The sequence below is a fragment of the Sinohyriopsis cumingii genome, chromosome 12 (assembly GCF_028554795.1).
Source record: "Sinohyriopsis cumingii isolate HCF-2022 chromosome 12, ASM2855479v2, whole genome shotgun sequence".
Lineage (NCBI taxonomy): Eukaryota > Metazoa > Mollusca > Bivalvia > Unionida > Unionidae > Sinohyriopsis > Sinohyriopsis cumingii.
In genome coordinates this window covers 79,706,038-79,733,396 of record NC_142972.1, presented here as the reverse complement: position 1 = coordinate 79,733,396, position 27,359 = coordinate 79,706,038, and the positions used below count along the sequence as shown (strand labels likewise).

Genomic DNA, 27,359 nt, shown 5'->3' with positions numbered 1-27,359 from the left:
AAAACGACTTTTGTGTCCAATGAAGGTACAGAGAAATTTTGTTACGCGAGTTTCACAATACAATATCATGCCTGTTGTACCGTGTTCAAAATGTGTCACTGACCAGTTAACGTAGCTATATTTCACTTGATAGACTAATTAGTGCAACCGTAACACAACAGAGAGCAAAATAGAGGTATAATGTGTAAATATAGACAGCATACAATAGGCCTGTCACAGTGAATATAACTAATTTATAGCACAGTGCAATTACAACTCACCAGTGTGTGACCAACGACCGATAAGACCCACAGTAGTTATCAAACGTCATTACTTGTACAATAGGTATGTACAATCGTTGTATGTGTTGCCATTCTTGCTTCAAAGGGACTAAAACAGCTTGTAAGAGGTAAATATATGAAAGATAACATTTGATATTATGATCAACACTTTGAACTTCAGCATAATCACTGTCATTATTATCTGTCTTTGAGGCCTGTGTGCTTTTATGGCTAGGGGAGGGGTTTATTGGTCTAAATCATTTCACCATGTATGAATTACTTCCTTCTACTTTCATACAGTGGTTGACATCTTCTGCTACTTGAAAGAATTTATTTTTTTGGAGGGGGTGGGGGATTATGGGATTTTGGTTCCCCGTCAATGTTAGTTTACATAGTGGTTTCCATGGCAGATCGATTCTTTCCAAGTGATATACGACGTGCATTATTAGTTTAAGGTGAAAACAGGGGTTGCCTTATGTCCATATTTGGAGCAGTTTATTAGCCTGACACTACTTACATGTCTTAGGTCTCAGACAAGATTTTCTGTAGAGTCAGTACGTTGTTGTTGTTGGGTTTAACGCCATCTCTGAGCACACGATAGGCTATACATGGCGGCCAGTATTAATGGTGGAGGAAGAACCCGGGAAAACCCCGGAAAGATCCACCGACCCACGAGAAGCTACTGGCAAGCTTTCTCACATACCCACATTGGCTGAATCTTAGACTCGAACCGCCGCAGACAGAGGTGAGATGGCAGTGATCCGTAACGAAGAGCGCTTTAGACCAATCGGCCACTCGGGGCCCCTGAGTCAATACGTAACATGGCAGGACTTTTCAAACAGTAAATAGTAAACTAAGTCTATAATGGTATTTAGCTCCATGTTCCTGCAATATAAATCCAAAAGTACGAAATATAAATGTATCATGCCATTCATGGCACGTTTCTACTAGTCCCAAACAGCAAGTTCCCTCGTGTGCGAAATACGGATCCAATCAGTATGATTTGTCATTAAAGAAATAGAACAGTAACGGAATTATTGTACTGTCTCATCATCATGTGTCATATACAGTATCGTTGACACCTAATCAAACGTCCTGCAGTCATTGACTGAATTTTGTAAATGGGGCATGTGAACTCCGGAGGTCAAGCCTCCTCATTCCCGAACGTTTCAAGTAACAAAAAATAACGGCCGTGGAAGGAGGGTAGGGGATTGAAAAGGGCACTGAGGGATGGGGGTCCACTTCTTTTGGTTTGTTTTCTTTTTGTTTTGTCTTGGGTTGGGTTTTTTGTGTGGTGGGGATGTTCTTTTTATATTATCCCTACGTATGTTATACGCATCTGGGAGAAGAAAACTATGTTTTCCCTTCTAAAGCCGAATCAAAACTAGTTTTGCAATGCAATCCAGCCAATCGCTCACTTTAATGTGAAGTGAAACTGATGAACTACTATGCTTAAAATAGGTCCATTTAAAAGCAACGTAATGAAAATGTTTTGTTTTGTTTTTGCAAAAAATACATGTTTCCGGTTATTATGTGCTTGCAAGTGAGCACACTTTATACATGGCCAGAATCTGTCTAGTGTTTGTCTGTCTAGTGTTTTAATCAGTCTAGTGTTCGCTCAACAATGCGTGAGTAGAATGTTCACTTTCCCATGCAATAATAAGGTCGATGTTTTGGTTCCTGTAGATGCAAGTGAGCACACTTTATACATGGCCAAAATCTGTCTAGTGTTTATCTATCTAGTGTTTTCACCAGTCTGATGTTGGCTCAACAATGCGTGAGTAGAATGTTTACTTTCCCATGCAATAATAAGGCCGATGTACTGGATCCTGTAGATGCAAATGAGAACACTTTATACATGGCCAGAATCTGTCTAGTGTTTGTCTGTCTAGTGTTTTCATCAGTCTAGTGTTGGCTCAACAATGCGTGAGTAGAATGTTCATTTTCCCATTCAATAATAAGGCCGCTGTATTGGTTCTTGTAGATGCAAATGAGCACACTTTATACATGGCCAGAATCTGTCTAGTGTTTGTCTAGTGTTTTAATCAGTCTAGTGATCGCTCAACAATTTGAGTAGAATATTCACTTTCCCATACAATAATAAGGCCGCTGTATTGGTTCTTGTAGATGCAAATGAGATATTTTGCCTCAGACCGTTGTATCAACATACTGCAATTGGCTTGCCTGGCTCTGTGCAACGAATAGCAAATAAGATGGTAAGAGAGCATACACCAGTTGGGAAAATATAGGTTGTTAGGCCAGGCGCAAACTGTCATTTTCAATTAATTTCGAGAAGTGGGATTAATTAAGTATAATGTTTGTAGAGTTTAAGTATACATTTAAGCCATGGTATTTTAACGGAAAAACGAGCGTGATTATCTGAAACTATGAAGTAAATATGTACTCTGGACAAACTTTGTAGCTGAGTACTGTGAAATGCATATGGTTGAGTTGAAGAATGGATGTATTGGGGAGCTTGAACACCGACCTATTACAAAATATGTGCAAGCTGCAGTGGACAACATCAAGCAAGAGACATGAAGGAATAAGAGAAAAGAGCAATGAAACATTTTAATAAAGTTATTTTGTGACGTAATGGGGAAAAAATCCATGGTAAAATCAGCGGATACTTCACTGCCAATGAATCCTAATTGCACTTATCACAAGAATTACTGTCGTTAGTGGGTGGAACTATCCTTGTCTGAACGTAAACATTTCAAGCAACGATACAGATAATTAATGCACAATATTCAAGTCTTTCACGAAAAAATACTAGACAAAATAGACTGACTCAGTCTAAGTTATCTCAATAATCTGCTGAAGAACGAAGACAACATCAACTAGAAAACCAACGACAGGCACTGTCTCATCTATTGAAGAAAACGACGGAAAAGAGGTAGAAGATTTTCCAACAAGATCTGCTCAGTCAGTTGAAGCAATGTTAACACATTCATACACATTCCAAAAATATTAAAGCCTTCGTGAAAAAGTGAATGTCCACGTCCACTCCAGCGGAAGGATAATGAAAGAAGTTTAGATAGCGTCACGAAAAAAAAGCATGACCTCTTTGGAAGCATCCATGTCCACTCCTATGTCTCGTCGGATATGTAAAGCATCCCAATCCAAATTACCACACGAATATAAGAGCATAAAACGTTGGTTGATTTAATAAACAGAAATATAAAACAAACGTTTGACGAACATTACTACAATCATGTACATGCTGGTGGCTTGGAGGAATTTCAGAATTCTAGAAAGATCGATGTTTACGTTACTCAAAAACGTTCGACATAAATTTCCTAGAAGTCAAATGAAAGTATCAGCAATCAATCATAAATTGCAAGCCGATTTAAATTTTGTTTCCTGCTTGGATTCATATAATCGATGAGGTTAGAAATATTCATTTGGTGTGATTGACGTGTTCTCAAAATCGGCTTGGGTGGCACCTTTAATATCAAAAACGGTTTCAAAGTTAGTGAGAGCTTTGAAAATCTTTTTGAAACAAGGTTGTCGACCTCTCTGCTATTGCAAACTGACAAAGTCACTGAATTTCTGAATCAACAATTTCGTTTCTCCACAACCAAAAAATCCTGAAATCAAAGTGAGTGTCACGAAATGATTTCAAAGGACATTGAAAGAATGCATGTGGAAGACTTTTACACACCAACATCAAATACATCAATATGTTACCACGTCTTGTGAAAACCTATAATGTGTCACATCATCGCAGTATCGGATGTTCTCTATAACAAGACTTCACAATAAAGTGGCAAAGCATGATCGCTTTTCGGGGGTTTTGATGATGGAAATGGGGGGGTGAGTGGTGACCTTTTCTGGATTTTTGTTTGTTTGGTAGGGGATGGGTGGCTGGGACATCGAAGAAAAGATTACATGTTGAAAACTTGAGATTAGGTTCGCATTGGAAGATGAAATCCACTTTTCACAAATTATATTTACCCAACTGGGCGATTAAATTGTTTCCTTTTACTGGACACGTTTGTGGATGTCACTCGACTGTTTATAAAAGTATAGTTTAAACGCAATAACTTTAGAAAGAACATTTTCCTTGCCTGAGGTAGCATTTTAGACCAACAACAAGTAAAGTGGGAAAATGTCAAAGTAGTAAAGGAACGTTGGAAACGTATTCCACTTAGCTTAGTTTCTTGGATTGCAGCTTCATATTCATCCACTACAGAAAAAGAATCAGTCATAAACATGTTAAACTTTGCACCATCGTCATGCACTATGTCAGGAACAGGAAATCAAGCAAAACAAAACAGTGGGTACGGTCTCTAACATATGTTCATGGTGTGTTTTACGATTAGAGCTGTTATTGGAACCTTGAATTTGCAAAAAGTGGATAAGCTGTTGTATACTATTTCGCACAGCAGTTGTATCTTCTTCCCAATCCATCACTAAAATATAATGATAGCAGCAACAACGGTAGTCATGGAAATTATGTCACAACCACTCAAATTATGCAACTCTTGGAACAGTTGTAAAGTCATTCTTCTTAGACATCAGGCGACTCCTCATTGATGATAACAAGTGACCTATTTATGACTTATTTTGTTTGATTTTACCCACGTCAAAATTGCCTAAGCCATACAGCTACACCATTACGCTCATTGAGACGTGGCTGTGGTAAAAATCATCTATCCTACTCAAGCTAAGGATATCACCGGAATGGCCAAACCAGTTTAGTCGCAGAAGAAATAAAATAAGTAAATAAAATAAGTACGATGCCACTCAGACAAAATCGATCAAGGCATTTACGAAAACAAACAAACAAACGAATAAATTAGTCAGCGCCGCCAGTCTTAGAGCTTTCGATTCTATATGAAATGATAACTTCCTTAAGGAAATCAATTTAATGGTCAACATCTCCTCAATATGATTTTAGTTCTCCATCGCTATTAGTTTCGCACGGCACTAGAGAAAGCCAACAGGCAGTTAATGATATATGACCTCCTGTGGTATAAAATTGATATTTCCGTCATGAAATCGGTGTCTTTAAAATTTTCTACTAGTATGTCTGCCTGTTCGGTGGAAACACAAACCTGACTTATGTATGGACTCATTTTGATGTTTTTTTTAGTAAGATGATGTGGACTACAATGTGGTGGGAAACATGGCTGCTCGATGTAGAGTGTCATTCATTTAAAATGCTTTCCATAATTAGTCCTAACGATGAAGGCGGAAATACGAATAACTTCCAGCGAGAATATGTGCATCCCCATTATCTTCCTGTCAGTGCATTGATAATGACAAGACTGGTAGAAAAGAACTTCTCTGATAAATATTATATTCTCGAAAGGAAAAATTACCGTGTAAGTTCATTTTTGAAAATGGTTCTCCTCGAGTGTGTTCTAAATCATGCGTCCCATTTACCGAGGAGTAGTTTTTCAAAGAGGACATGGTTTGGGATAAATGTTCTAGTGGTTCTTTCATATTGCACAAGAGTCTTGAAACCTTTCCTCCATCAATCACTGCATGCCTCGAAAACAGTCGCCTGTGTGAAGGACAATATATTATCCAAAAGAGTGTTATCTATAGGTTACTGCATTTGTATGGGAAAATATGAACGAGTTTTTCGGATGTAAATACTGCACGACTTTGGGAGTGTAGTATATCCATCCGACAAAACGAGTTCATATTTTCCCATGCAAATGCAATAACCTTTTTATTATATGCTCATTTTCTTATTCTATCTAATGCTTAATTATATTAACAAAACACACTACAAGAAACAAAGTAACTGAATGTATGCCGTATTCCAAACTAAATACACAAGCGCAGATTCATCATTACACAACAAACAACATTATTACTGCGCACATAACTTCGCCCAGATAAATTTGAACTTAGTCGCGCGCTCGACATAACTTTCGAAAGAATGGAGTGTCTAGTTTAAATTGAAATTTGGATTCATATTGTGCATATGGTCAATACAACCATCCTATGAAGAAATCCATATCTAGCCAAAACATTTCTACGAGCTCCACATGCACAAAACATCCTGGTGACTGTGTAACATTTTTGGCAGTAGCATCGTGCTCATAGTTAAATGTCTCTTTCACTAATATGCAATGTCACTAACCCAGTACTGATTTGCTTTTCAGTTCAATCAATTTACTTTAAAATCTCTACAAAAAGAACTTCAAAAAGCAAATTGTAAACATTAAAGATTATGAGGTGAGGGTGAAGAATATTACAGATCAAAGGTTATTCTTATTTGTTTTTTAAACATGTTTCTCATTAGTATGATATCAGTTTAGCATAGGTTCTATAATACGTTGTCTTAATTCTAAATTACTACACTATGAAAATATTTTTATAAAGAATGTGGTGGAAATATGTCATGGAAAATATGTAACTTCTTGTGGATGTTTATTTCAAATGAAATATGTCCTTAGAAAGGATAAACGAATTCAAATTTCAAATTAGTGCCTGCTTTTGCTGTGATTTGTATGATTAGCAATAAAATCTACATTTGGAAACAAAGAAAAAGTCTTGCTGCTTGAAGCATATCATTTGACATAATATAAAAGCACATGTTGTGAGGTTTTGATTCCATCTGATACCAAGGCAGTGAAGAGAGACATTTCCACTCTATACAATCAGAAGAATTCTCTGTGAAACGTCCCTTTGCACTAGTCCACGAAAACACAGTACATGTGATCCTATTGAAGAATTTGACGAGACCCTGTGAATCAACAGTGAGACGTGATCGTGTCCTATTCAAATGATATAACATATAGCGATGGATACAGACAATGAAGAACACAAACTACAGCAGACACAACAAAGTCAAAGTGTCGCAAAGAAAAAGGAGACAAACATCATTAGCACGATTTCCGAAACAAGATTTTAAAAAAAAAAAAACACGTTTTGCTTGACAAAGAAAATCACTCGCCTTACAGTATAAAATTATTACGAATGTCAAGTGGATTACCCCACTTAAGTAATAATAATAATAATAATAATAATGGGGACTTTGTATAGCGCCTAATCTTTAGAAGCTCTAAGCGCTTTACAACATTAGACAACACCTATAAGATAAAAAAAAACATAATGATATCATTACAAAAACAAATACCATGAAATTAGAATACATTAAAAAAAACATGCTGAGAATATTTAAGGTAGGAAACATTATTATGTCTTTAAGTTTGTTCTTGCTGTCGAAATAAGTGAGTTTTGAGAGCACTCATGAATGGGTTCACTGTGTCTTTGTGTCTAGGTTCAGTGGGCAATTCATTCCACGTTGCTGGCCCCTGTTATGCAAAAGAACACTGTACATATGACTTTGTTTTCATAGTGGAAAAATGAGCATACGATTGTCAGAAGAGGAGAGTAAGTATATTGCTGGTGTGTACACATGGGTGAGGTCGGATATAGGTATGTTGGACTAGAGTCCGACATTGAAACGTAACACAGAGAACAAATTTTGTCTTTGATTCTGGATCGAATGGACAGCCAGTATAGGGTACAGAGCAGCGGAAAGGTGTGCTCTGATCGTGGTACTCTAAGTATGATCCGAGCGGCTGTGTTTCAAACTTTTTGAAGTTTCTGGAGCAGATATGGAGCTGAACCAGACATAAATGAGTTACAATAGTCCAGTCTTGAAAGTACTAATGAACACACAAATGTTTTAGTGGCGTCAACTGATATTTGCGAATTGAGCTGATGCGTCTCAGCTAAAGATATGCAGCCTTGCATATGTACATGACATATGTACATGACATGTTAGTGCAATGTGAAAGTACTGTCCAGAGTAACACCTAGTTGCGTCCTGATTGTGTGAATTTAATGTTGGTGTTGCTGATATTTATTGTTTGAGGTAAAGGATGTGAATGAGAAAGTCTTTGTGTTGTGATCAGAATGGCCTCAGTTTTATCATCGTTCATCTGCAGTTTGTTACATGTCATCCATGATTTCACATCAGAAGTGCACCTCTCTACACCTTGGAGGGTAGCATCAAGTTCAGTTGGGTGGCTAGATTTGTATATTTGGGTGTTATCAGCGTACAATTGGTGAGACACTGGATGATGATCTATGACACTTGAGAGCGGCTGAGTGTATAGAATGAAGATAACAGGTCCAAGAACACCTCCATGTGGAACACCACAACATAGATTAACTGGGATGGAGTGTATTCCATGTGCAGACACAATATGTGTCCTGTTGACCAAGTATGACTAGAACCACAGTAAGGCTGTATCATGAATGCCAAATATATCATAGTCTATTGTGTCAAATGCTGCAGACAAATCAAGGAGGGTGAATACTGTAATCTTTCCGCTATCCAACGCAGAGAGAATGTCATTAACTACTTTTAGAAGAGTAGTTTCAGTACTGTGGCAAGAGCGATATGCAGATTGTACATTGCTAAAAGAAACTGTTTGAATTTAGATGAGATACAAGCTGGGATAGAACAACCTTTTCTAAGATTTTTTATATGAATGGGAGATTAGAAACTGGGCGGTAGTTCTTTAAATCATTATGGTCTAGTGTTGGTTTCTTCAGCAGAAGCTTTACAACGGCAGTTTTGAAAAATGATGGGAATTCCCCGGATGAGAGAGACGTATTAATAACATCAGTTAGTGAAGGCAATACTGGATCTAAGCACTCGAGCAGCAGTAATGTTGGAATTGGATCAAGTTCACATGACTTTGGTGCACTCTTCATCAGGATTGTACGTACGAAATCCATAGAGACAGGTTCAAATGCTGCGTATGGTTGCCGCTCAGATTCTGTATCCCAACTGTATGATGACGACGAGTCAATTGAAATTGTGTTGTCTAGATTATCTCTAATGGTTTGTACTTTGTCACGGAAGAAATTCGTAAATATGTCCGGCAGGACGACTGGAGAGAAGATAGTTGGAAATGGTGTAGATTTGTTCCTTGACATTAGCTTGTTTGTAATCTCGAAGAGCTCTTTGCAGCTGGAACTTACCATGATCTTAGTAGTGTAGTGATCTGATTTCGCTGCATGGACTATATTTGTGACATTCTTCTTAGCGGCTTCATAGATTTGCTTATGAATAGTGAGTCTTGAGGAAAGCCAAAGCCTCTCAGCTTTATGGCGGTCTCTTTTAGCAGTGCGAAGCTGGTCCCTAACACTGCTATACCATCGATAACACTTTTGGATTAATACTCTGCACTTGGCAGCTGGGGCATGTTTGTCAAGCAATGAACGCATGCAGTTATCGAGTTGTTCTGCTGTAGGAGGTAAGCAAGTTGTTAGGTTAGCTTGGATGTCGTGCATTAGTTTGGTTCTATTTATCATACGGAGGTTTCTCTTAGTAGCAGATAAAGGTGGAGGGTTAGGGACTGATACGTCAAGATGGCATATAATGCAGAGATGATGCAAGGTAATGGGATACCAGGGAGGACCGTAGAATGTTATCATCAGGTCTATGAAGAATCCAGCCTAAAATGTGACCATGTTTATGGGTGGGTTGGTTAACTGACTGTTTCAGGTTGAAAACGATAATGGATTCTATGAGTTTTGATGTATTGGGGTTTCCGGGACAGTCAAAGTGAAAGTTGAAATCTCCAAGAATAATCAGGTTGCCAACCATCGAATTGCCAACCATCGAATTTCCATAGTCCAGGAGATTCGGAAACTGCTCCAAAAAGAGAGAGTCAGCCAGCTTCTTTTTTTCTACCAGGAGGAGGGCGGTATAGGCAAAAAAAATTGACTGACCTTTTCTCCAGTGTGAGTGTGGTTTGGACTAGTTCGAACGATGTGTGGTCAAAACTGAATGTTGTGGTGTGGTTATGACGTTTGATCATGGAGTTCTTTGTGATGACAACAATTCCTCCTCCGCGAGAATTACGGGGGAACGACTTGATCGAGTAAACAGTGGGTGTTAGATCCGCACACTTGGACTCATCGCCTGATGTTTTTTAGCCATGTTTCTGTCAGGAAAAAGACGTAAATATTCTGGTCGTTGATAAAATTAACTATTTCTGTGCTCTTTTCCGGTGGTCCTACTGATTGGGCATCTCTTGGATAGTCGACACAAAGGTTGACGAATTAATAGGGATTTGAATTAGGTTATCTAAATTAACGGTCGAAAATTTTGTTCAATTGTTGAACCGAAATAACGGAGATAACTGGAATTCTTCTTCCTTTTCTACGCCGGCCAGCTTTGAAACAACGTTTCTGTTTTCGCTTCTGTTTGCATTTAGGTAATGATGAATCTAGTCCCAGTTCGTTTAGTCTAGAGCACAATGTAGTGTGGAGAGCCAAGGAGTGATCACTTAAAGCAATTAATGAGGGTCCATCGTAGCATAAACGAGTTGACTGTCGAGTATCACGTGATTACGGTTTGTTCAAAAACAGTGGAGCAAGACAGCTAAGCTGAAATCTAATTGTTCTCATTTCCAAAACAAGGAGATGAATAAATACATACGAATTTAACAGCCAATACATAATGAACACAATAACGAAGACGAAAACAGGCAACAGGCACAAATATCATGAAAACGGCACTAAAAAACGGAGCAGCTGCTTCAAGCCGGGTAAGCGATAGCGGCCATCTTGTCTTTTTCACAAGTACAATACAGCAAATCTGTAATGATGAGTCGAGAAGGAGAGTTATTATCTGGAAGAAGTATAGACTATTATACAAGGAGAAAATCTTGAATGAATGGTATACGGACTTGCCACATATTCCAAATCTCCAATTACTAAAACTGAAACACAACGCGTATCGAAACTCTAGCAGCAGAGTACGAATCCTTCTTAAACCTTTACGTGCCTCACGGGCCAAATTAAAAGAAATTGAAGTTTGAAAGCATTTTCGACTGTGACGCATTCGATTCCAAATGAATTAATACCTGACTTCAATACCCCATGATATACAGTTCGTATACAGCACCCTGTAGCAAATTCGTCTGGGGCAGAGTTACAGTGCCTCGCCTAAAACCTGAAGCCGTTCAAGCCTATGGCATCGGCACTGAATACAGACATCTGCCAGGAAACCAATTATTAGCTGTCTGTTCAACGACGGCATGGTGGAATATTTTGTTTCCTATGGATTACTCCAATCCCGTCAAATCGAAGACAATATTACGGACTGTATGAGAAGAAATAGTATTTCCACCCATTTCAGTAGTTTGAGATTACAGTGATAAGACATGATGCTGCGTGGACAAAATATACTGAGTCGTTTTTAATTCCATTCCCTTGACAATGATAAAAAATAATAATGTGGTTTTGGTATCATTATGGCTATCTTTTCTCTTAATCTCAAAACCGTAATATTCATCGAACTCATGATGAAACCGTCAGTGAACATTGCAACTTGGTTTCCTTACCAACGTTACCTAAAAATTCGATTTCTTATAATATTGTTTAAATAATGTTTCTTTTAAAGTATTTGTTTTTCTCTATTCATATTTTCCTCATTTTATTTATTTTTTATTTTAAATGACCATGCACAAACGTTTTACATTTTTAGGGTCCATTCGCAAAGCTTTATATAAAGAAATGTATGTGCGCATGTACAGACTTTTAAAAAATTAGAGCGCGTATGCAAGCGTTTTAAAGATTCTTCTTCTGGTAGACATTTTGAATATATGTCTTTTCTGGGAGGCGTGATGGGTTATCTCTATTGACTCAACCATATTAAATTCTTTTAAATTCCCAAGTTGATATCCTTACTGACCCAAGATGTTAAAGTCATGGACGTTGCTGACATCAAATTAACATTGCTGATATGGAAGTGATATAATTTATTGGTGCTACTATATACGATCAGCAGTTTTTCAACAACATTTATGAGGGACAATCTTTTTAAAAAAATAGTGACATTCGTCCAATAATGTAGATACGAATGGGACGTTTCTTTGAAATTCATTGGATCAAACAGAGGTTTTTTATTTCGACGTTGAGTGTCCAACAGTTAACTGTGATGTTACCCGCTTTGAAATAAATATTTTTTTGTTGTTGACAATAATATTATCGATGTGAGAATGGCACTACAAAGCAGTGAACGGATTTGAATTTGCCAGCTTTTCTTATTGTTAAGTCGTACGACAGCGTGTCCATCAAATCCTCGCGTAATATAAGATGATTTTTTTTCTTAGTAACTAAAGTCAACTCCATCAATACTGCGCACTTCTTTTATTTTCTCTCCTTCCAGAAAAAGGACTACATTATTGACGAAGAATGGCAGATAAAATCGATTCTTTTCCTTGTGATCATGAGATGAAAGAAACAGTTAATGAACAAGAATCTGAAAGCGATGATGAAAAATGTGGCTTAGGTGCCATATATCGGAACGAAAATGATATTAAATTGAACGATCGAAGTACAAATGACTCTCATAGTAAAACAGGCACTAGTTTAGTATATGCACAGGATACAACACAGCAAGATCCGGGTATACGTCCCTGGTATTATTATAGGGAACCCTTTCGAGGTATTGCCATATTTGTTGTCAATCAAAAATTTCAGAGCGATTATAGAAAAGGTGCAGAAAAGGATCTGTCATACCTTAAATTCGTGTTCTTGGATAAATTAGGATTTGAGCAATTGAACAAAGGCGATGATTTTGACCTCGACAAGTCAAGACTTGATGATGTTTTAGAGAAAGCGACCTCGAAGGACTACAGCGATATTGATTTTTTCGTTTTTGCCATCAGCACTCATGGTGAGGAGAGACAAAGACTTCCAGAGAATTTTGAACATGCACTTATATGTTCTGGTGGCCAATACAAATTTACTAAGGACATCATTGACAGCTTCAGTAGGTGTCCTACTCTAGCAGGAAAGCCAAAGATCTTTGTAATCCAAGCATGCAGGAATCCTTCTGGCTCAAATGAAAAGGGTATTAACCTTTATATATTTTTCGGTATTGACTTGTTCATTTCTTTCCGATCATGCATCTAACAATAAATATTCAAGATTTAGACAAATTCAGCATCTGAATATTATTTATTTTCAAATTACTTGTGTCTGTTTTCGACCAACATACATCTTAACCATGCCAAAGTGATAATTTTCGTTGGAGAAAAAATTTCAATGTCATCGCAACTATTTTGATTATCTATATACATATACGTGTGGTATTTTTTAAGTCCTAACATCATCTGGATGTATGCATACAGAACCTCTTAACCAGTGCTCCGCATACTCTAATCTGTTTATATGGTCGTGGCTGTAAAGTGTATTTCGATAGAAATACCCAACCGCTAACGTGGACAGCAGATCTAACCTCGAGGATGTTATAATTAAACGTAATCTAAATATTAAGTCGAACGATATGCATGACTTTTGACGGAAAGCCAAATCCTGTTTGATCAATAATGTTGAAAAAGACCTAATCCAAAACCAAGACAAACGTACAGATATATATATATATATATATATATATATATATATATATATATATATATATATATATATGGTGACCCGACAAAAGCGCGCAAGACAAATGTGCGCAGGACATTAAGCGCGCGCGCAAGACAAATGTGCGCAGGACATTAAGCGCGCAGACATAAGAGCGCCTAAGAACGTGTGAACAAATGTTCTTAAAATATAATGCTTTAAAATAAATAAAACATAAATTTGCTAATAAAATGTTGGTTTGTTTACTTAGAATGTTTATTACTCTATACATGGCGGGCATCGTATACACACTTGTTGTGAAATGTTAAGAAACCTATTATTGACTTATTAAAATATTGAAAAAAGGAGAATATTGTGCAAAACTAGCCTGATTTATGGATAAATCATAAGTAGAAAAGTTAAATGTTAATTTTATGAGCAAGTAATCTTCTAACGGTGCTGTTCCATATGTTGGGACCAAAGCCTGGAGATGGCGATTAAGACGAACTTATTTTGATTTAATACTAAGAGAAAAAGTTAGTTTATCCACACGGCTAAATTGTAAAGAAGACCGTACAATTTACTTGTGTGTATTGTCTTCTCAGTTAACCTTTTAGTATTATCTTCTCAGTTAGCCTTTTTTTATTGTCCTCTCAACCTTATATTTGTTTACATGCGCGCCTTTGTCTTGCTTGTATTTGTCGGGTTGTTTGTTACGGCGATATATATATATATATATATATATATATATATATATATATATATATATATATATATATATATGGAGAGAGAGAGAAAGAGAGAGAGTACATGGATCTTGTGAACATACAATACTTTATTCCTCTAAGATTGCTAAAATATATTTAGGAAAAATAATGCCGAAGATATTTAAATATGAGTGTTCTTTAATTAATTAGCACTAATTTACAGGTATTCTCTTAAATTTCCATTTAGATTGAGTATATTATTACATGTACATAACATGCAAGTATTAGAGGCGCTTAGATCACAAATAATATCCTTCCGGATTTTTTTATTGTAATTTCACACATGTTGCAATACCTTGAAGAAATGCCATTAGTATGAAAACATTCTATTGAATATACAATTTTGACACTTTTTGTCCCACATTTTCAGGTTGCGTAAACGTTGACAAAGGATTAGAGTTTAAACTCACCCACAAAAGGGAGGATAGATGCTCTGAAACCAAAGTAAATGGTAATTGCAAGAAATAAGGATTTCCAACTTTGATACGTTTGATACGTAGTACTGATATAAATCTATTCATCTATGATTTTTTAAATCATACTTTAATGTTGAACTGTGTTGTCAACCAAACTTAAGCAAACATTATGTATTCTTAATATGCTCTTGTGCAACTTCATAATTATTAGACATAAATTTTCATCCATGGAAACTAAATATTTTGAATTCTAGATAACGTTCATACTGCAGTCCGATATTCATTCTATCTTACTGAGAAATTGGTTGTTATGAATCCACGTAGAGATAACTCATTTACCTGTAATAGTTTGCTTGGATATATATAAAGCTTTGTCGAAAAGTATGGTTCTACACTTAACATAATTTGCGTGTATCTTAAAGACATATCAATCAAAGTTCCAAATGTTTCCTGTAATTCATTCTAACGTTTCTGGCATATTTTAACTAGAATCTTGGAAACACATGCAGTCATATAGTGAAGGTGCCCTGCATCTTCTTTTGGACAAGATGTGTCTCTCTTGCTTGGAGGCAACATACGAGAAAGCCAGAGCGTGGAAACAAACATTAAGTCAATGGTCATAACAAATCAGATTTGTAAAATCCACACATTAGAAAACAAATAGACGTTTTTTCCTCCACAGACAATATATATGATAAAGCAGAATCAAATAAAAAGGGCAAAGCAAGAGCCGGCTCAAGGAACGTGGCAAATGAAAATGCAGACGTAACCCCAACCGCAGACGAAAACGACCAAGACAAAAGAACAGGATGATACAGATGCAAATTTGTTTGAAAAGGGCCAGGCAGGCACAGAGCACAAGCGCGAAGATTATCTGAAAGGACTATCAGATTTAGGGCCTGGTAAGACAAATCTCGCACTCCAGAAAGATTACCTTGTTGTGTATGCCACCCAATCAGGGAAGATGGCATTGCGAAATGAAGAGACCGGATCCTGGTTGCTATACGATTTAAACGAGACGATAAAAGAATATACATATCCGCGTCAGGTTCATTTTCTGGAAATCCTTACAACAACAGCTTTTAAAATGGCTCAGAGAGAAACAAGCGAAAGAGACACTTTGTCCGCTGGTTTAAAAGCCGTTCTCGTCATGCAACATGCGTTGACTAAGGATATTTTGATTCCAATAAGAAACCGACAGACCTAGCTATGTACGAAACGTTTTACTCAAGGGATAGCTATGATACGACCTGATGTTCTACAATTCCTAGCCAAGATTTGCTTTTGTTTTAGGACAATGAACTAATGCCTGAATACTATTATATTTTATATGCTCTTTCGTTTTGATGAATACTGCAATACCGACCAAAACATTTTCCAAGCCACGTTATCCTGACGTTTATTTTCATTTTATTTGACCGGATTCATGTCTTTGTAATCTTCTACAATTGCAAACATGAGGGTAAGAGAATGAGGCATTTATCCTATGTGAGTGCCTTACTTACTTTGTCCTGTAAATTTGAAGCCTGTCACAAGTAATGTAAAATACTGACATTTATCAAACTAAAAGACATGTTTCTGATTTACTTGTTAAAAACGATTTGGAAATTACTTCGGATAGCGTCTGTTTATTAGAGTTCTTACATAAAGAGCAGGCTTTCTTTCTAACGAACTTCTCTGCGTATGTTTTTCGTTACACAAGACACATTAGGCTGAAAAGTTTGGCGACCTTCGACTCGGCCTTAACAGTGTATGCTGAAATATAAATATGCTATATGTATAATAGTGGATCCAAGTTACTTGATTAACTATTATATGTGTCTGAGGCTTGTGGGACGGGGAGAGAGAGAGAAAATTACGAAGTGAAACGTTGTGACGCATATTGTTACATATAGTATTTTCATATTCTCACAATTCTGCTTACATTGTTTGTGTCATCCATCTTTCCACCCGCTTGCGTACCGTTATGCGTAAATCTATACAAATATACATTGCATATATATATATATATATATATATATATATATATATATATATATATATATATATATATATATGCGAAAAGATAAAGAAAAATAAACAAAATGTAACATTTTGGTTAGAGGATAGGAGGATAGAAAGAAGAAAGAACAAAGCTAAAGGTAGGATTAGGACAGATAACAAAAGAAGCATGAAATAAAGACTTAACAAAGCATTTGTAAGAAAATTAGTGTCAAAGGTCATAATGTTTAGGGATACAAATAATAATATGTGTAACGAAAGCTCAAAGTCAACATAGAGCATAAAATGCCCATTGTTTGAAAATGTCAGCATGTGATATATTTAACTCGAAACTAGATAACATAATCGACCAAACCACTCTTGTCATAGGATGCATTTTGTATTATATTACCCTGTTGATATACTACTTCCTATTCAACTGTTCACCATTAAGTTTTCCATGGAGGACTTCAAAACTGAAAGGGAGGAAAAGGGGAGGGGGTAAAATTTTGCCACATGCTACTGCAAATCGTTTTTAGTGTATTTGTAGTAATCAGCCATTAACGACACTCGGATAAACCAAGTATCATAGAACAAGAAACGGAAATTATGAAACAGGTCAAACTGAATTTAAACTCCACTTGTGTGTATCTTAATTTAAAGGTCGTCCCTCATACTTACTCTGATTACTCTCTTATATTTTGACATTGTAAACATTATCCGCCCGAAAGCCACACTGGTTTCTGACTTCAACGCGTTTCCATCAAGTTAGATGTTGGTTTAGTCACGTCCTCTTTTAAGAGTCTCGAACCTTTCACGTGTTTCCCTTTCACAGTTACCTCTTGCCGTTTCCTCCTCGAAATGAATTGGCAGATCACTGGTCTGTTGACTGATTATGTACACTGATCCAATCTATAAGATATGGAAGGATCCTCAACTGAGATCCGCTTCCGCAGTTTAGTGCTGAGCATGCTACCACCCTTTCCACACTTGCGTCCACCGACACATTCTTCTTTCTATCCTCTTAGCCGTAAATATTTATTTTATTTTTCTTAATGTATTCTTCATATATTTTAGAGCTTCATTCATAGTCGGAAAACCTCAATCAAGATTTCCTTTGCTTTTTTTCCCTGAATCTAACACCCGAATCTTCTGTTTTAATTGTTTCTTTAAAACCTCTCCTCAAAGTGTTTCACCTTCTTTGCTGTCTTTATCAAACTTTCTTAAGGATACCTTCTGTACTCTTTAGTAAAGCTTAGTCCTTAGTGGGCTTTTAGCACACTATCCGTTGTCAGAGATTCGAGTGCTTATCTATAAAAGTCCCGACAGACATTGTTCCAGACTTTCATTTAGTTTATCTAATTTCTTTGAATAGCCTGCATTTTGTTTGTATATGGTTCTAAGATTTCGTCACGTTGTGATTGCTGCTCGTGTCATGTTAAAATGACGATGGGGATCACGCTGTGACGTACGAACAAATATCTCGCCTGCATCTTTGCCAGCACTCGGCGGTTCCACAGGGGCTAGATAGAAAGGAAATTAAGAGTATCGGTCAATGGACAGAGGGCTGGGGGTCCAGACCGGTAACAATATAGCTCATGAGATGACACGACTACTCATCCCTCGCTATTTCCAACCCTGCTGTCTTGTCCAAGTTTCTTCTTCTAGTGTAAACCTAACTACAGCTCTAATTAAAATAAACATGGATCAACATTCATAATATTTCAAAAGACATCATTGAATTGGTAACTTAATGGAGAAAATTTCACATGTGTTGGCCTATTTCGAAAACCAAGTACGTGACCGCCCAGACGCTGCCGTTAGCACTCGGTTAATCTTAGATTTCGCCCTTGTACATTGTAATATATTAGCAGATACAACAATCTGCTCACTTACTCAAAACAATGGAACAAACCTATGTGCCTGTTAATGTGAGGTCAGAATTAACTATTACGAGACGTATACATGATTTATGTCTAGAGACGCTACATATGATAAAGTCAAATATAGATATAAAAAAAGAAACTAACTTTTTTAGTACATGATGGAAAACTTCAAAACGTCTTGTCTCATACTCCGTGAATATTTTTCATGTTTGCTAAAACAAATCAATATTGATACAACTTTGTAAAAGCTAGTTAGTAATAGGAAACATAATGTTATAGGGACATTTCGTCACGTGATATGATGTTTCCAGACGCTAGGTGTGCAACTCAGCTCAGAGCTAAATGGTTCCCCTTCATATATAAATAAATAGCTAGTGAATATTGTTGATGTCGGAAAAATGACAGGTGATAGATTCAATAGGTAATATATTCGTGGTACTACGATACTCGTTTTGAATTCACCAGCGAAAATGGGTCGTTTGCATTATGTTTATTTGTTACGTTTTGCATACATGAAACAACTGTAAAATTAACGGCGTTAAAATTTGTTTTGCCTCCAAATTATTTCTAAAAGTTGACAATCATTAGCGAAAAGAGTTGTCAATCAGTGACTCACATGTTTAAGAAAAACAAATTTATTTTAGTTTCTATTTAAGACTGAAACAATCACATGGTGGAGGTGATATTTGAAATGACTTTGAATTAAGAAGTTACACTTAAAGATGAATTCATAAGTGACGCTTAAAGATTTTATTTACTATTGGACAATAGCAATCAAGTTATTGCAAGGAGACATTTACATACGGAATTACTGGAACCATTGAGCTAGGAACCTTAATCAGCATGGAGATTAAAAATAACAGCTGTAACACCATCTTTCAAGTAACCAACATTTCATAAATTCAAATTTAGAGGAAATAGAAACTGAAAGTTCGTTGCTAAAATTGTAGTGCAAACTTAATTTATTCCCTTCAAACATTTTATGCAAATGGCGATAACTTTACTTTAGTTTCCGATCCCCTTTCCACTGAGGTCCCGATTACTTTACACCGGCGTTACCACATTATTATTAATTTGATGGTAAATGTGAACCCTTTGGACACCGATTATCAATTTGGCACATATGCTAGGAGAGATTGTCTTTTACACTATAGCCACAGCGTCATAATTGTCAAGAACAATATCAATAATCAGTCAAATAAAGTTTGAAATGCAAAATAAAAACAGATGGCGCAAAAATACGACAAGCGTTCTTTGCGTTTCATTACCTTGTTTTGTCTCAGACTTTTTACCTGAATATCTACATAAACACACAAGCCTTGATTCGTCTCAGTCTTTCATATCTCCAATCCCAGTCAAATTGGAGCTCCCTGTAGAAGATTGTCGAGAGTGGGCAAATGGTTTAGATTTAAACAACGTTTTCTGGAGTCAATGGCAAGAACAAGGTAATCTCTTTTTATTATGCAATTATTTTTTTCAAGTGAGCTTACAAACTTTATCCCAAAAAATAAAAAATCTACCTAACCAAGAGAAACATTAGATTTGAATCATTTGATACTACTCTCAAGGGTTTGAACATTGTTCATTTTTTAACCATTACAAGTTAGCGGGTAAGGTGTAAACGGCATATTAATTTATTTAAAGGGCCTGTTAGATATATTTGGCTGATGCTGTATTATCTGTTCTTTTTGAACTGTATGAATTATCTATTCCATTCGAACTATTCTAAAATATAGCACGGATAATAAATGGTTCAAATTACGTGTGATAGATGTGCACCACTAAAAGAAGGAGGAGAGTACAAGAAAAGAGACGAGAGAAGACTAACATATCAGAGATGTAAAGAATGTGCTACGCTATGACTAAGTGAAAAGGCTACAGTCCAGCTTACATTGAGACAGTAATCGATTAGGATACTTTAAAATGTAAATGTTCCAAAGGTGGTTACATTTAGTTCTTTGTGTGAGTATCGGCAAACTTAAGTTTATATACAGTTATATCCAACCTAACCCACAGGAGACTAGCAAAGTCTCCTGTAGATAACGTTGGATATAGATGTACATGAACTTAAGTTTCAATCCATGCACATAATTATTGTAACAAATCAGGTTTTGAAAAATATGAACTTCATTTATTACAATACATATACGTTTGTAAACTAGAACAACACAAAAACCAACTTTATGATTGTCCAGTGATTGAAGATGTTCAAATATCTTTTACTGCATGGATTAAGAATTATATAACAAATATAATTGTTTCAAAAAGATATATTTTCTTTGGAAATAGCCAAATTTAGTGATTCAATTGATTTTTCACCTTGTTTGCAAAATATCTGTTTTTTTAAGTCTCACTGCGTTTAAAAACCCACATTGTACAAGTTACAAAGGTATACATTTATACCACGAACAAAATTGGAAACTACTTAGCAAAGCTGTATAATAATGCATAGACGTTTGAAATGCATTGTATCTGTTGTATTTTGACGCAATATTTTAAAGTTTGAGTAACACCCTATTTTCGGTGATGAGCGTGAGCGTACAATTATTTTCTTCTTTGTGTCTGACAGTGTGTGTGTATTTCGTGTATTTGTGTGTGTGTAGAAAGAGAGACAGACAGAGACAGAGAGAGCGAGGGAGACAAAGAGCAACATAGAGATAGTTTTTATTGGAGTCTATTAATATAGACTGTGTAAATAAGAAGTCAAGACTTTTCCAAAGTTACATATAACACCCAAAATACTGTGCCAGTTGGTGTTATATAGAGTCTGTAAAATCTTGACATTTGAAATGTTGCAATGTCAGTAAGAAATGCAAAATGAGAATGTCTGGAATGTGGCATATCAACAAAGATTCGGGTAACTAAATATACCAAAATAACGGCAACTCGTCCGTGATATTTTATCTTTTTCTGCTGAGTCATATATCTTAGCATGTTTCAGTACCACCCAATGCACTATTATATTATTAAAATAAATTTAAATGTCTTTACGTTCAATAAGTTGTCTCTGGTCTAGTAATTTTTTCTATTTTTTACAATCAATATATTATTCTGAATGGTCTTGTTGATTTAATTTACTGACAATCACGAATCTGGGTTACGATCCATAAGTTTATTCAACTGGTGTAATATATCCTTCAACCACCGTCGTTGAATCTCCGCCGTTTGCCTGGTATGCGACTTTTGAAAAAGTTGATTTCGAGTTCTTATACTTTTGTAATGAACTTCAAAGCTAACACAATGTATGATCCAACTGTCTCATTTAAAACAATATATAAGAGTAATGCTTGCTTATTTTTTGTAATTTAATTTAATATTTGACGTTTAATGTACAGAATGAACTAAACAAAATATGATTCATCAAGCAATTAAATTTATTTAAAATCAAGACATTAGTATTTAATTCAGTATATTCAGTATAAACATATATCCACTAGGCCATCTTTGGTAAGTCTCCGCCGTGGGTCTTGCCCAATAAACTTAGAGTTTGGTCTTGTAATATTCTCTAAAATATGGACCAGCTCTTCACCATTACACACCACTAGACTGAACAAACAATTTCAAAAACTCAATTTATTTGGCCTCAAAATCTGCCAAAGCCTTACCATTGAATCGGAAGATTTGTCAGACATTTGTATACATGAAATCAGACATATGACCTAGATTCCCAATCCATAATATGTTATCCTGGCTGTTGTATCTCCTTCACTTTCCGACACCATTAATGAGGACCCTTGGTCTGTATATTAATTATCCCTATACAAAACAAAGCAATACTTTTAACTCTAAATTCATCGAGGATATGTCACCGTGTATGCTAGCTTCGTGTGAGATCAAATTTGAGTTCCCGCATCTGCCAAAATTATCACTGTCTGCTCATACCTTTAGTTAAATCAAGGGTATGGCCTAAATTATGAGAAACTTAGCAGCAGAGAGGCTAAACAGACCGCTCCAGATCGCAAAAATAAAGGCTTCTACGAGAAACTTCACGTAGGGAGCCTCCAAATTTAAAAATAAAAGCTGCCACGGGACGTTATTTACGATACAAAGCTTGATGTGTGACCACATGTGTGTTATAAAAACTATATGTGCAGGCAAAATTTGTTTCGTCGCTTAAGCCTCGCATTGCGGTCTCAGCCTCTCTGCTGCTGTACAGGTTAAAATATTTGGTTAGTAACTTTTTACCATTATTAAACTAAATTATTTTGTATATCATGAGCGTTGGAGAACCACATTCAGCCAGATTAGCACGAGAGCGATTAGCAGCATTAAGAAAATTAATTCCTGTTAGAGAATCTGTTAAAAGAAAAATACGTGCATATGAGGATGAGAAACTCGGATTTAGAGATTTTTCAACAGAATTATTTGAACCTGTAACTAAAACTACCGAGCGGGTTTTACTTGGAGATGTCGAAGATCCTGATGTGAGAAAAAGGGGTATTCTTCCTGTGCTGAAGAAAATTGAAGAACAAACTGCCATACCTGCGCCTGCACCTGTAGTTATACAGGTACACCTCAGGCTGATGATGAGGAAGAATTTGAAGATATATATGAGGAAAGACTTATTGGAGGGGTTCCTGGAGCTAAAAAATATACTGATGATGCTGTTAATGAAATACAATCATTTGAAAATGATGATGAGCTAACTGATTTTGTTAGGAAGAATTTTGATCATCATCATCAATATTTGAAAGATCAATACAAAAATAAAAAAATATCTTTTAATGACTGGATGAGATGGATATATTATGTATCTCGTGATGTTAATCGTGTCTCTGCTAATGATCCGGATTTTGTTGATTTTGTTAATAAGGTACATGGTAGATCACAAATCAAAACAGAATCCTTTCCTGAACCAGAATCTTCACCTGAACCAGAATCTTTACCCGAATTAGAATCTTCACCTAGATCTTTTGATCCTGGAAGAATTTTTACCGATAAAGCTCTTGAACATTTTAAGGATAAAAATAAATTAACTAATATTGCTGCATTTGGTTTTAAAAAGAGAGATACTTTTCTAAGGGAAAAAATATGATATTTCACGTCAAAAATGGCCCGCTTTGGTATATTCTGCTGCTCAAAGTTTTATACCTAATGAAGGTGATCCAAATTATAATAATTTTTTAACATATATATTACAGCTAAAATCTGATAAACGAGCCAAGAAATATTTTTTAAATAACTTTGAAGAAATGTTTGGTGAGCAGCAAGGAGCTACCGGTAGAGGTTATAATACAATCTGTCCTGATAGTGTTGTCAACGACGTATCTAGATTAGAGGTTCTTATTGGGGGAAAACGAGCAGGAAATAACTCACGTGAAATAACTAACGAAGCTGCTGATATTTGTAAACGATTATTTCACGGTGGCATTATAGATATTCACGTTTACAGAGATCTTATTGATGAAATTATTGACGGGTACAGCGATTAGTTGTTAGATAAATAAGATAAATAAAATATGATCGTGCATAAACATCATCGTAGACCCGCTCAGGTTCGTGTTGTTAATTCTCGATTGCCGGTATATAAACTTGTTCACGGTAACGGACTTGCAAGTTTCGTTACAAGAATAACACCTAAAGTCGGACCAATTGCTAAACAATTAGCTATGAAAGCAATTGGATTTGTTCGTGATAAAGCTACTGCTGCTGTTGGTGATTTAGCTGGTAAAGCTTTTAGTGCCATTAATATAAAATCGCAAAATTGGTGCGTAAAAAGGCCAAATTACCCAGCACCGCCATAATGCCTAGCGACATTAGTAAAATTATTAATGGTGCGGCAAATCAGAAATTAGCTGAGCTAACAAATAAATTAACAAATCAGGAAATCACCCAACCAGTAAATACCAGCTTTACGGGCGACGGTCTTCGTTTTAGAAGATAATAATTATAATAAAATGTTTGCAAGGACATCAAACGAAGCGTTTGACATGGACGAACCGGTAAGTAAAGACACGTCATTGCGTGATTATCAATATTATTCGTATGACGCAGTAACGCCAAACAGCCAAAGTCGCGTTGAAGTTCAGGTTCATGACACGACCAGATATTTTCTTCCATCTGAGGCGTTTATTGAAGTTGTTGGTGAGATTGTAAAAGCTAATAATGATAACTACGACGCAAATGATAAAATCGGATTTGTAAATAATGGTATTATGGCGTTATTTAAGAGCGCCACATACATGATTGATGGAAGGGAGATTGAATCAATTACTAATGATGTTGATTTAGCTACGACAATTAGAGGCCTAGCGAGATATTCAGATGATTTTACCAGATCAGCTGGTCCTAGCATGATGTTTGCCAAAGATAATGCTGATACAGCTGATCATGTGCAATTTATTTCTGCTATACCAAGAAACGCTGCTGGCGACGCCAACGCTACTAATGCAGCAGTAGTCACAGAAATTAACGCTAATTATAATTTAGGATTTGCCACGCGAAGAGCAATGTTGATAAAGTTGGCAGGAGGTAGTGTGAGATTTGTAAATAATGGTATTATGGCGTTATTTAAGAGCGCCACATACATGATTGATGGAAGGGAGATTGAATCAATTACTAATGATGTTGACTTAGCTACGACAATTAGAGGCCTAGCGAGATATTCAGATGATTTTACCAGATCAGCTGGTCCTAGCATGATGTTTGCCAAAGATAATGCTGATACAGCTGATCATGTGCAATTTATTTCTGCTATACCAAGAAACGCTGCTGGCGACGCCAACGCTACTAATGCAGCAGTAGTCACAGAAATTAACGCTAATTATAATTTAGGATTTGCCACGCGAAGAGCAATGTTGATAAAGTTGGCAGGAGGTAGTGTGAGATTTGTAAATAATGGTATTATGGCGTTATTTAAGAGCGCCACATACATGATTGATGGAAGGGAGATTGAATCAATTACTAATGATGTTGACTTAGCTACGACAATTAGAGGCCTAGCGAGATATTCAGATGATTTTACCAGATCAGCTGGTCCTAGCATGATGTTTGCCAAAGATAATGCTGATACAGCTGATCATGTGCAATTTATTTCTGCTATACCAAGAAACGCTGCTGGCGACGCCAACGCTACTAATGCAGCAGTAGTCACAGAAATTAACGCTAATTATAATTTAGGATTTGCCACGCGAAGAGCAATGTTGATAAAGTTGGCAGGAGGTAGTGTGAGATTTGTAAATAATGGTATTATGGCGTTATTTAAGAGCGCCACATACATGATTGATGGAAGGGAGATTGAATCAATTACTAATGATGTTGACTTAGCTACGACAATTAGAGGCCTAGCGAGATATTCAGATGATTTTACCAGATCAGCTGGTCCTAGCATGATGTTTGCCAAAGATAATGCTGATACAGCTGATCATGTGCAATTTATTTCTGCTATACCAAGAAACGCTGCTGGCGACGCCAACGCTACTAATGCAGCAGTAGTCACAGAAATTAACGCTAATTATAATTTAGGATTTGCCACGCGAAGAGCAATGTTGATAAAGTTGGCAGGAGGTAGTGTGAGATTTGTAAATAATGGTATTATGGCGTTATTTAAGAGCGCCACATACATGATTGATGGAAGGGAGATTGAATCAATTACTAATGATGTTAACTTAGCTACGACAATTAGAGGCCTAGCGAGATATTCAGATGATTTTACCAGATCAGCTGGTCCTAGCATGATGTTTGCCAAAGATAATGCTGATACAGCTGATCATGTGCAATTTATTTCTGCTATACCAAGAAACGCTGCTGGCGACGCCAACGCTACTAATGCAGCAGTAGTCACAGAAATTAACGCTAATTATAATTTAGGATTTGCCACGCGAAGAGCATTGTTGATAAAGTTGGCAGGAGGTAGTGTGAGATTTTCATGCGCGATTCCGTTATCGCATATATTTGGATTTTGTAGAAATTTTAGAAAGGTAATTTTCGGAGCTAAACACACGTTAACTCTTATTCGAAACGGTAGTGATAACGCCATCTGGCGAAATAATGCTGTTGTTGATGCTGGTAAAGTTAACATAAATAAATTTACCTTGTGGATGCCAGCGCTAGTTCCATCAGTAATTGAAGAAGAAAAGTTACTGTCGTTCATGGATAAAGGTGGTAAATCAATAATGTCATGGCTAACAACAACAACTGACACTACAACTACTAATATTAATGGTGATTACACCTGGCGTATTGCAGCTCAACAAGGTGTCTCTGCACCTAGACATATTTTCATTGCTTTTCAAAACAGCGACAGATATAGTCAAATTCGCAGTCACATGATATTTGATAATGTTGCCGCTACTAATGTGTCGTTGAGAATAAACGGACAACAAGAACCATCTGAAGAAATATCGATAGATTTTGCAACTTATTCTACAGCTCGAGCGTATCATCGCTTGTTAAGTTATATGGGGCGAGATCAAATAAATTGACACGGGATTGCAAATATCACAGTTAGATTTTAATACTCGTTATCCGATCTATTATTTTTCGCTAGAACATCTTGATTTGATAAAACAATCTGTCGTTGATATACATTTTAAAGCAAGAATTAATGCAGCTGCTGGCTACAAAGTAACTGCGGTGATTCTCAGCGATAGAACTATGCTTTTAGAAGGAATTAGCGGTAGAATGAGGGTTGTTGATGCGCCTATAGAAAAAATGTGAATTTAAATTGAATCTCATAAAATATAATGCCATACGATCATGTTA

General features: G+C 36.3%; 2 protein-coding genes across 2 annotated transcripts in view; both read left to right on the top strand.

Annotated features, from left to right (window-relative positions):
* Nucleotides 1–16,704, top strand: part of LOC149786813 (uncharacterized) — a 59,415-nt gene extending 42,711 nt beyond the window's left edge. Inside the window, exon 5 of the mRNA XM_089975982.1 lies at nt 15,563–16,704. Coding sequence (XP_089832108.1) covers nt 15,563–15,997 — 435 coding nt within the window. The 3' untranslated portion in view covers nt 15,998–16,704. The remainder of the gene's footprint in view (nt 1–15,562) is intronic.
* Nucleotides 265–15,616, top strand: LOC149786814 (caspase-3-like). Its single transcript, XM_089977327.1, has 4 exons — nt 265–388; nt 12,421–13,107; nt 14,745–14,825; nt 15,280–15,616. The coding sequence occupies exons 2-4, from the start codon at nt 12,447–12,449 to the stop codon at nt 15,411–15,413; spliced, it is 876 nt and encodes a 291-aa protein (XP_089833453.1). The 5' UTR covers nt 265–388; nt 12,421–12,446; the 3' UTR covers nt 15,414–15,616.
* Nucleotides 16,705–27,359: the final 10,655 nt, after the last annotated feature.